This window comes from Panulirus ornatus, chromosome 56, assembly GCF_036320965.1.
Source record: "Panulirus ornatus isolate Po-2019 chromosome 56, ASM3632096v1, whole genome shotgun sequence".
Classification (NCBI taxonomy): Eukaryota; Metazoa; Arthropoda; class Malacostraca; order Decapoda; family Palinuridae; genus Panulirus; species Panulirus ornatus.
Genome location: NC_092279.1, coordinates 15,398,798 through 15,411,160, shown reverse-complemented (window position 1 = coordinate 15,411,160; position 12,363 = coordinate 15,398,798). Strand labels below are relative to the sequence as shown.

Here is a 12,363-nt window from a genome sequence, read left to right as displayed (position 1 = left end):
ACTCCCTCCGGACCTACCCATGCTGCCCGACGATCTCCCCTCTGTGCAACACCACGTCACTGACTCGTCCTCTCCATCTGTCCCTGACGAGACATCGTCCTCTCCCGGCCATGAGAAAGAACGCCTCCCACCCGGGTCCCATCCTAACCCCCCCGCGCCTTGCGTCATGTATATTCGAGGCTAATGTTCATTGTATCAGAGCTTGGGGCGCTGCCTGGATATTAGCGACCTCCCATACCCGTCTAACACATGCCAGTTCGTCCAGTTCAGACACGCTCTTCAGGTATCATGTTACGTGTGACGCACTTCAGTATCACGTTACGTGTGACGCACTTCAGTATCACGTTACGTGTGGCGCACTTCAGTATTTCCACATCATAGACATTGCTTGCTGCGTTGATAAAGCAACTCCGAGGATGGTTCTCTTCACTGGCCAGTCACGGCGCGTCGTGCTTCCGCTGGCCTGTGACGTCAGAATCCCAGCCAGGTGGGGGACACGGGGTCTTCCTCCATCACGCGGCTGACTGGCTCTCTCTCTCTCTCTCGTCCACCTCAGGTAATGATCATCCCTCCACCCCCCACCTCCCCTACCCTCCCACTTCTTGCCAACCACCACCACCACCACGAGGCTGGGGAACCACCTGTCACCGGCTATGGGCGCCGTCGGCACCACCTACGGGAAAAGGACCAGCTATGGTCGCCGTCACCATCTGTCCGATGGCTGTGGAGGCTGTCACCACCACCTGCCGCGCAGGAGGCTCTCGCCACCTGTTGTCGTCTTGCTGTGGACGACGTCGCCACCTGACAGATGGCCGTCCATCGCCCGTCAGCGCCACACACAGCTGACGGAGGGGGGGCGGACAGGAGGAAAGCGTGGAGGAGGAGGAGGAGGAGGAAAAGGAGGAAGAAAGAGTGAAATTACGAGGCGTAGGAAATGAAACTACAAAGTAGTGCAGAGAGAGAGAGAGAGAGAGAGAGAGAGAGAGAGAGAGAGAGAGAGAGAGAGAGAGAGAGAGAGAGAGAGAGAGAGAGAGAGAGAGACTCAAACACATCGGTGACCAAAAGCCTCTAATCCTTCACTTCTTCAAAGGATCTTTCATCCTGTGATCCAGCAATCTTCCAAGTGTGTTGGAGACAGACGGGCGGACCCCTCGCCCTCAGTGCTGGAGAGAGTGATGGAGGCGGAACTTCGTAGCTTTTCCTCATTGTTGGAGACGGACGGACGGACCCTTTCCCCAGTACTGGCAAATAATGGAGTCAAAAGGTAGTATTCCTCTCCATTGTTGGAGACAGACCGGTGGACCCTTCCTCCATCGCCGGAGAGTGATGGAGCCAGAAGTTCGCATCCTTACCTATTGTTGGAGACTGACAATGTTGGTAAGCTTGAATGTTGGAGACTGAATGGCAAACCAATCTCCAGCGTTGGAGGGCACAGGAGAGTCAGACAGACAGACAGACACACCTGTCCACAACAGACAGACCATCTCCAACAAATGACAGTGAGGGAGCCAGAAGGTAAAGATCTCTATTCCCTCTCCCTTGACGACGTAGCAGACAAAACAAGCAAACAGATCATCAACAGATTAATACGGTAGTTAAACAGAAGTGAAATAAAGTATTTCTATACTCCCTCATTGGCTATTTCGTCTGCTGATACAACAGAGGACTCAGAATCAAACAAACCAGCCTCTTGTCTGATGTAAACTGACGCCAAATCTACGCAAATGAAAAGGTTTCACTTCACGTCTCGCAGTAACAGAAGGGGAGAGAGAGTGGTGCAGGCTTGAACCCTAAATATACCGAGTGGCTTTCTCATCACATCGACCTCTGCGTGGAATTCGACCAGCATTTGGGAAGGGCGATCAACCAGTGATTAAGAGGATGAGGCACCGTAACAATCCTCGACGAGATGTCCATCACAAGCCTTTTAAAACCAATGCGAGGAAGCGATTCTCTTGCCTTTGTACCGCAATAAAAACAAAAAAACAAAAGCTGGTGATGGCAATATAAAAAAAAGACTAATAAAAACTTCAGATCCTCCAGGGCGAGGGAAAGGAGACGTGGAACGTTCTGAGTCGTTTCTTTGTTATCCTTCTCGTCTTTATATTGAATTTTCACCAGGAACCGTCGCCCGTCCTTGTAAACCCCAGGGAGAGGATGTTGGGGGACACTTGTCAGATGACCTGGGCCAACGACAAGCGCCAAATGACTACCCAAGTAGCCGGAGCCGTGTGAGAGTTGCCAAATGACTGCCATTGGCAGCCAAAACCAGAAAGAGTGAATGTATACCAAGTGAGGGTAAAAGTAGCCACTCCATTTCAAAAGGAAAGTGCCAAGGGGATAGTGGGAGAGGAGGTGCCCAGTGTCCGTAACAGTAGCCACACCAAGAGGAAAGTGCCACGGGTTTGTAGGAGAGGAAGTGCCCAGTCCAGGACAGTACCTAGAACATTAGAAGGGAGTGTTAGTGAAGCAGGGGAGTGGACAGACCAACTGACTGAGAGTGAGGAAACGTTAACTGCTGTGGAAGTAGACAGACTACTGGCCGTACCGGGCGACTGCGACGACAACTACACCAGCGGGAGCGACGAGTGAGTGTGACGATAGAGGCAGACCAGTGAGAGTATCGTGTTGAGCAGCCAGACCAACGAGAGAGAGAGAGAGAGAGAGAGAGAGAGAGAGAGAGAGAGAGAGAGAGAGAGAGAGAGAGAGAATGTCACATGGCAGTGAGAGTAACACAAACTGAGCAGGGAGGTATGTCACTGTGTCAGCGCCTAAACCCAATGAAGGCCTCGCCTGGCAACGGTACATGCAGGAGGTACGGGGCGCAGCGGGCTGGTGAGACCGAGGGAGCGGGTGCGTGTGATCCTGGGAGAGTACGAGGAGCAGAGCCTCCTCGTATACTCTCTCCCACCCCTAATCACCCACTGGGCAAAGGAGGTCACACACACACACACTCACACACACACACACACACACACACACACAGCATGAACTTGGGCCACTTTAAGAAAGACTGTGACTCCGGTGAAAATTGTGGGCTTTTAAAAAGGAATCTGTCAGTCTAGGAAGGAGGAAACTGTCAGTCAAAAACGAGGGCGAGGGAGGCTGAATCAGTCCAAGACAAAAACTGTCAGTCGAAAAAGGGGGACCAACTAGGGGGGTGGGGGGCTAAAACTTTCAGTCAAAAGGGGCAGGCTACTGTCAGTCAAAAGGAAGGGGGAGGGAGGAACCGCTACGTCAAACAAGGGGTAAACGATCAGTCTCCTTATCAAACACCGTCATGGGGCCACGGCGAAGGAGGAACACCTTGGGACGAAGACGAAGCCGCGACACCGAATCGAACGCGAGGGCCGAGGTGGCCATCCACGACAGCCTCTGCCATGGGATGACATAGTTAATCACAGGCACTGGTCCTGATTGGTTATAGGAGGGATGATGGTCGAGGGTGGTGGCTGCCGATTGGACAAAGGTGTCAGCCGATGGGCCAGAGATTACATCTGATTGGCCAGGACTGACGGACGAGTCTAGCCGACGCGGCTGACAACGCTCTGGAGTACGACTGACGGCTGCACGTGATCCTTGAAGGGGGACCTTACCTGAGGTGCAGGAGGAGACCCAGAAGGTGCAGCAGCATGCGGGACGGGGAGACGCCCCTCCACGAATGCACGCCTCCGGCGGCTGTCATCCTCCTCCTGCTGGGGATGCTGGTGTCACAGATCTGAGGGAGGAGCAGACCACATGGTTAGTATACACACTACTGGAAAAGTCTGTGCTAAGCCTCTCTCTCTCTCTCTCTCTCTCTCTCTCTCTCTCTCTCTCTCTCTCTCTCTCTCTCTCTCTCTCTCTCTGCAGGTCCTCATGCCAACTGTTTCTCCAACAACTTGTGTTCAGTCTCAAGTCGTTTGCATATTGAAAAAGCATTATGTGAGAGCGAGTGTCATTTGGAGTCATATTGGACGCTGCAGAGCGTGGAAATGAACGCACTATTGTCCAATTACTTAACATAGACGTCACTTAACACTGTATTGTCGAATTACTTAACATGGCCGTCACTTAACACTATATTGTCGAAGTGCTTAACATAACAATGTATTGTAGTTTACTTAACATAGACGTCACTTAACACTACATTGTTGAAGTATTTAACATAACAATGTATTGTAGTTGACTTAAATGGACGTCACTTAATACTGCACGATTTGCTTAACACAGACGTGTCACTTTACACCGTACTGTCACATTATACAAGCTCAGGGAGTGAGGCAAATACATTCATCTCTGAAGACCTTAGTACGACAGACAATAAAGTCAACGTAATAAGCCTGGTCGACTTACATACTGGTATCGCAAGACTAAACCATCTTTTTTGAGTGATATTGAATCGTGTGGAATTTCCATGTTATTCCTCCAGACAGGAAAATAAAAAAAAAATGTAGATATGCTGTTTTACGCGTCACTGGAAATCTGTACAATCGTTCATATCGCACTAGATATCGGTGTAACATGCCAGACCAGATACCACTGTAAATATAGCATGGGATGATATCAACACCAAACTCTGTACTACTCTGTAAACACGAAGCCAGAAGTCACTGCATATATGACCAGGCACCACAAGAATAGAGAGAGCCTCCATGCACATAAATAAACTTGAAGAATGTGATTCCGAAGCAGAGATGCTGAGTAAAGAGAAATGATGAAACCGAAAACATAAGAATGACTTGAGCCAGTAAGTGTAGTCATGATGACGGTCAAGACAGCAGGACGAGGACGTAAAAGCACAGCCAATTATCAGGACAGATAATTTCGACCACAGAATCATAGACGAGTGATTGGCTACCCGGCGACTCGCATGAACCAGAGGATCTAACACTCTTCTATCCTTTTCGTCTATCTTCCTGACCCCACCTCCAGAGCATATGAACCGCTATCCAAGTCCTTCCTTTTTCTTCATCACTCCTGCATCCCATCCTTCCACTGGGATGTTCCCAACCTTATCCCACAGCGACCTGGACCGACCCCTGGATGTAGAAGGGTAATTAAACACTGATGTCACTTATGATCATTTTGTGTAAAGTGATAAAGAGAATCATTTGTGAGTACAGAACCAAGCGATGCTATAGGGGGGGAAAAGTTGGTAGGCGTGGAATCGTCAGCAATTACTGTGATGGATGGATGACGTTGAAGGGAAATTAATTACGAGGGATGTAAGTAACGTGACAAAGATGGAAAAAAAAAAGAGTTCGCTCAAAGGATGAATGAAGGCTGACCCAGGAAGCATTCTGTCATGAGTCTTACAAACGGAAAACGTTTTACCGTGTGACACTCACGATGTCCCTCCGTTCTCACAGCTTAACGAAGACGGGAGGTAAGACCCTACTATCAAGACTTGGAGTTCGTTAATCTAGTGCAGGGGAGATATAAAAATACGAACGAAGAATGACGGAGCCAAGAGAAGTCTGCAAAAGGGTCGTCGTGAGAGAGACGACAGCGGGCCAAATTTATCTTCCGAACAAGGTTAATATAGAGGGTGGCAGGAGGACGAGGAAGCCAGCACCACGCTCCTCCCAGATGAAAAGACGTGAGAACTTGAGACATTGTCTGAGGAACGGGATATTAGACGACAAGATAAACACACACACACACACACACACACACACACACACACACTGGGAACACATACGCGTTGATCAGTTACAGCAAAGCCAACAACAGTCACATCATATCGACAAAATCGTCATCAATATTCATCATTTCTGTCTTGATAAGTCATATGTGTATAGCTAAGGATATTAAAATTCGTGAGAGGTAACCTACACTTACATATTCAATTGCACTGATTACAAACGACACTGTCACTGTACACAACTATGAGGGGTCACATACATCCATACCTGTAGGTAACGCGTATCATTCTGGCTCATCCTTATAAGTATTATGGGACAGCTCTCGGGTATGCCTGCACAGGTCAAGGGTGTGATGACTTGACCTTCGACCTGACAAATGAAAGGGTCAAGGTCAAAAGGCCTAGCCACCATACCCAAGGAACAAACCATCGCATCTTTCGTGTGATGATCACATCATCAGGGGAGATACAAGAAAGAAATATCATATATCGTTCTTGTAACTCCCCTGATGATGTGATCATTACACGAAAGTGCACTTGGAAATCTATCGTGTTTCATTTCCCCGTGGACAAAAAGGAATATACTTTATCACACGCTGAGCTGTGATCTTTTCATATATATATATATATATATATATATATATATATATATATATATATATATATATATATATATATATATATATATATATATATATATATATATCTTTTTTTCTTCTTTCATACTATTCGCCATTTCCCGCATTAGCGAGGTAGCGTTGAGAACAGAGGACTGGGCCCTTGAGGGAATATCCTCACCTGGGCCCCTTCTCTGTTCCCTCTTTTGGAAAATTAAAAAAAAAAAGTGAGAGGGGAGGATTTCCAGCCCCCCGCTCCCTCCCCTTTTAGTCGCCTTCTACGACACGCAGGGAATACGTGGGAAGTATTCTTTCTCCCCTATCCCCAGGGATAATATATATATATATATATATATATATATATATATATATATATATATATATATATATTTTTTTTTTTTTTTTTTTTTTTTTTTATACTTTGTCGCTGTCTCCCGCGTTTGCGAGGTAGCGCAAGGAAACAGACGAAAGAAATGGCCCAACCCCCATACACACGTACATACACACGTCCACACACGCAAATATACATACCTACACAGCTTTCCATGGTTTACCCCAGACGCTTCACATGCCTTGATTCAATCCACTGACAGCACGTCAACCCCTGTATACCACATCGCTCCAATTCACTCTATTTCTTGCCCTCCTTTCACCCTCCTGCATGTTCAGGCCCCGATCACACAAAATCTTTTTCACTCCATCTTTCCACCTCCAATTTGGCCTCCCTCTTCTCCTCGTTCCCTCCACCTCCGACACATATATCCTCTTGGTCAATCTTTCCTCACTCATTCTCTCCATGTGCCCAAACCATTTCAAAACACCCTCTTCTGCTCTCTCAACCACGCTCTTTTTATTTCCACACATCTCTCTTACCCTTACGTTACTTACTCGATCAAACCACCTCACACCACACATTGTCCTCAAACATCTCATTTCCAGCACATCCATCCTCCTGCGCACAACTCTATCCATAGCCCACGCCTCGCAACCATACAACATTGTTGGAACCACTATTCCTTCAAACATACCCATTTTTGCTTTCCGAGATAATGTTCTCGACTTCCACACATTTTTCAAGGCTCCCAAAATTTTCGCCCCCTCCCCCACCCTATGATCCACTTCCGCTTCCATGGTTCCATCCGCTGACAGATCCACTCCCAGATATCTAAAACACTTCACTTCCTCCAGTTTTTCTCCATTCAAACTCACCTCCCAATTGACTTGACCCTCAACCCTACTGTACCTAATAACCTTGCTCTTATTCACATTTACTCTTAACTTTCTTCTTCCACACACTTTACCAAACTCAGTCACCAGCTTCTGCAGTTTCTCACATGAATCAGCCACCAGCGCTGTATCATCAGCGAACAACAACTGACTCACTTCCCAAGCTCTCTCATCCCCAACAGACTTCATACTTGCCCCTCTTTCCAGGACTCTTGCATTTACCTCCCTAACAACCCCATCCATAAACAAATTAAACAACCATGGAGACATCACACAACCCTGCCGCAAACCTACATTCACTGAGAACCAATCACTTTCCTCTCTTCCTACACGTACACATGCCTTACATCCTCGATAAAAACTTTTCACTGCTTCTAACAACTTGCCTCCCACACCATATATTCTTAATACCTTCCACAGAGCATCTCTATCAACTCTATCATATGCCTTCTCCAGATCCATAAATGCTACATACAAATCCATTTGCTTTTCTAAGTATTTCTCACATACATTCTTCAAAGCAAACACCTGATCCACACATCCTCTACCACTTCTGAAACCACACTGCTCTTCCCCAATCTGATGCTCTGTACATGCCTTCACCCTCTCAATCAATACCCTCCCATATAATTTACCAGGAATACTCAACAAACTTATACCTCTGTAATTTGAGCACTCACTCTTATCCCCTTTGCCTTTGTACAATGGCACTATGCACGCATTATATATAGTCTCCACATCCTGTCGTATATGGAGCCTCTCACAAACACACCGTCCGTCACTGTGTCTCTTAGGAAGGCATAGAAACGTGAATCGAGTGAGAGGAGGGAAACCGCAGGAGGCTGTAACACACGAAGTGTGTGTGTCCGAACTCACAAAAGACGTGTTGGTTGGTGTAAGGAGCTTAACGTGGTGGTTAGGGTGGCGAACAAGAGGTAATGAGGGAGTGTGCTGCTGGTGTGGGAGGAGGAGGGGGGTGGGGCGGCGAGCGTGAGAGAAGTGGAAGGAGAGAGAGAGAGAGAGAGAGAGAGAGAGAGAGAGAGAGAGAGAGAGAGAGAGAGAGAGAGAGAGATTGTGGGAGGGGGGATGGGGGGTGGAGGAGGAGGAGAACCCAGAGCGAAGAATGAGGACACGAAGAAAACTTTAGAAAAAAGTCGAGTGAACGGGGAGCTACCTGGAGGAGTGTGTTGAGCTGAGAGTTGCTGAGACAGCAAGTGTTCTCCCGTGGATGATGCCGAGGCTGAGGGATCTGTGTTCCCAGAAAACGAGACGAGACGAGACGCGAAGGTGGCGAGAACGCGTCGCACGTCTACAAACGAGCCAAACTAATGACAAGAAATTTAGCCGGACAAGACCATTGGTATACTAACTCTTCCACAGATCTAACCTAACCTATCTCTTCCACAGATCAAACCTAACTTTACTCTCCCACAGTTCTAAGTTTTCCATTTTTTTTATCTAAAAGCTTCTAAAGATATCTACAAATACCCACAAATAATGAGGAGTCGGTGGAGTGAAAGGCTCGCTATATATATATTTTTTCCTCTCTTTTTCTCAGTGGTGGAATTAGCCAGTGGTTCACACAGACAAGCGCCACCATCTGCTCCAGTGTTGGCCTTACTCACGGCTGAAGGTAACCCAGTGTGGGCGGGTATCTTAAAGTACGAGGGGGAAAATATGGGATGTCTGGACAAACCAACAGAAATGAACAGACAAACCAACAGAAATGAACAAAGTATATACAAATTAATGAGTCACAACGAAAACAGAATACACACAAATAGACAGACAGAATGACAGACAGACAGACAAACAGACATAAACACACACACACACACACACACACACACTCACACATATATGTTTACCAAATGGCGTCCTAGGTACGTCTCTCCGTTGTATATCAACTGACTTATATTTCTTTCTTGTATCTCCCATGATGATATGATTATTACACGAAAGTGCACTTGGGAACTTGTGTTTTATTTCCTCGTGGACTCATAGAAATATCTATCTATCTATCTATCTATCTGTCTATATATATATATATATATATATATATATATATATATATATATATATATATATATATATATATATATATATATATATATATATATCCCACAAACAATGCAAAATGATTATATGTGCGTCGTTAACTTCTGCATATAATATCAGCCTTTGAAATCACGCGCCTCCTCTCCCCCACTCCACCCCTATCCCCTCTGGAATTCCGCTCGCGACAGAGCGCGCCACAGTCAATACATTTATGACAGAGAAAAATTCTGGAAATATTCGCCAGTATTAATATAGCGAGGTTTTTTTTTTTTTTCTACTGTATCATTTTACAGGAAAAATGATGGCGATACAAACCCACGAATAATGAAATGGCGATTGTCCGCTCGTTAGTACAGTGGTCGTACACGTAAGCTGATCTAGGCTTTATTTGTTTATCTTTTAAATGCACATACACACACGCACACACACACACACACACACACAAGAGAGAGAGAGAGAGAGAGAGAGAGAGAGAGAGAGAGAGAGGGGGGGGGGGTGAACAGGCAGGAGAGCGAGAAGCGTACACAGGAGAGAATGAACTGGAACGGTGTGGTATACAGGGGGCAACGTGTTGTCAATGGACTGAAAATGGGCATACGAAACGGCCGAGGTACACCATGGAAAGGTCTGCGGGGTTTGGATGTGGATGTGGCTTCGGTGCATTACACATGACGGCTAGAGAGAGACTGGATGTGAGCGAATGTGGCCTTTCTTCGCCTGTTCCTGGCTCTACCTTCCTAATCTATCAACGTCATTTCAAAAACCGTGGCTTCAGAAAATATCTACTCGTTAAAATTACACCCGTATTCTCTTTATGATTTCACCATAATACATACATAAACAGCATTACTCCTAAACTATATGATCATAAAAACACAGGAACATAAAAATCAACGGAGGCATGAATTTCGGAGGGAATACAGACACGACACTTCAGTATGACAGCCAATTTCATAAGTTACAACAGGCTACAGAATATAATACCGGCAGTAATATACACCTCCTGGTTCGCACTGAGACAGAGGGGAGGGGGTTGAGGTGATGAGTTACCGCTCTTAAGAATGAGGGGTTTTATCACCTCATCAAGCATGGGGGACTGTACGTAACCCCATCAGGAGAGAAAAGTTCTATAACCCCACCAATGATGAGGGGGTTCTACAACCCCACCAGGGATGTGAGGTTCTATAAACCCCCCAAAACAAACAAACACACAAACAAACAGACAAAATCAACGTACCAAATGAAGGGAGACGCCGGAAGGGTCACGTAACCTGACGCAAAAAAAAAAAAGAGAAAAAAAAAATAGTTTATAGGACGCTCTCCCCCAACACTCTCCATCTTCCATCCTGATCAGCTCGTCTATCTATTCCGACTTCCAAAGTTTCCAGGAAAAATAGCGAAAGGTAATATCCCTCTTCCCCGGGCGCAGGTTAATCGAGCAGATAATTCACCATAGAATAGAATTATATGGTAATTCAGAGTTTAATCACATTTCCTTGAATAGTAAGGGCTCCAGTTTCAATAAGAATTCATTCCCAGAATTTGTAAGAGCGAATCGTTATCAACTTTCAAACGAATTTACGTAACAAAAGGAGAATATAATATCAAACTGCTAATTTCCTCATGGTGGACATAGATGAAGAGCCCAGCGTATATTACCATAGTTATTTGCTGTAGTTCATTTACAAGCGCTCACAAAAGATGGAACACGGTGCACTACTTTTTTTAATTGTTTCGTTCTTGAAAAATACGTGAAATGGGACTTTGCTGTTCTTGAGAAATACATCGAACACTTATAGACGGTGTTATATTTCTTTTTTTTTTTTTTTCAATTACTAACGACTTGATCCTGCTGGTCTTCTGTGGTGTTGCGGTTACTGTCGTTGCCTACTGATCCACAAGCCCAAGTTCGATCCTCGGGCGAGGGGCGGAATGGCGCAGGCCTCACCCAGCTGTTCATCCTTCCTGGATACCAACTCCGGCTGGGGTAAAGCACCACAGCTGCAACGAGCCTAGCCAGCCGCGTGAGCTTGCAACTCAGCTCGGGGTAACCCAAAGGAGTCCGAGGATATACTGGAGCACGGCCTTCACTGACACGGCGGTGATCTTAGCTTGGTCTATGGGGCTTCGGAACCTTTGTTGATCGTTTTGATGACCCCTAGGCACCCGATTAGTATACAGCCCAAATAACCAGCCAACACTATTTTCTATGTTACAAATTAAGGTCCAGGTCCTAGGTTCAGTGACCTTTACCTGTTCATAAATGTCATTCAAACTAATATCGTACCCACACTTTCATTCACCCGTAAAACGTTTGCCTTTGGCAAGGGGGAAAAAAATAGAAAGAGATTATGGAGACCAATGTACAGGAACTGGAGTGTTCAAATATACATCAGAGGGGTTGGCCGACGATCACAGAATAACGCAGGAAAAATAGATACAAACTGACAGATTAAAAGTGATGTATCACTCTGGTGCATTTCATGATGCACGGATGTGAATATCAAACCATTTCATATAAAAAAACACTTTTGGTATATATATATATATATATATATATATATATATATATATATATATATATATATATATATATATATATATATATATAATGCAATTCAAAAGGATAATAAATATCCATGCGGGTGAAGGTAGCTAGCAAAGTTATGGGATCGTGAGAGGTGAGAAAGGAGACCTGGGGTGTGTGAATACGTAACAAGGGACGTGATCTTTGATGTCTTCCCTGTGCGCAGGGAGAGAATTCTTTCCCCTGTTCCTTCCTTCCTACCTTCTTTCTTTCACTGCTACTTATTTCCTGTCATTTCCTTATTTCTC

General features: G+C 45.6%; 1 protein-coding gene across 4 annotated transcripts in view; it reads right to left on the bottom strand.

The window, feature by feature from the left end:
• LOC139765934 (glycine receptor subunit alpha-2-like) overlaps positions 1-12,363 on the bottom strand; it is a 330,653-nt gene that overhangs the window by 225,162 nt on the left and 93,128 nt on the right. For all 4 annotated transcript variants that reach the window (XM_071693907.1, XM_071693912.1, XM_071693911.1 and 1 more), the window contains exon 3: positions 3,597-3,718. In XM_071693907.1, the coding sequence (XP_071550008.1) occupies positions 3,597-3,685 (89 nt within the window). In that variant the 5' untranslated portion in view covers positions 3,686-3,718. The remainder of the gene's footprint in view (positions 1-3,596; positions 3,719-12,363) is intronic.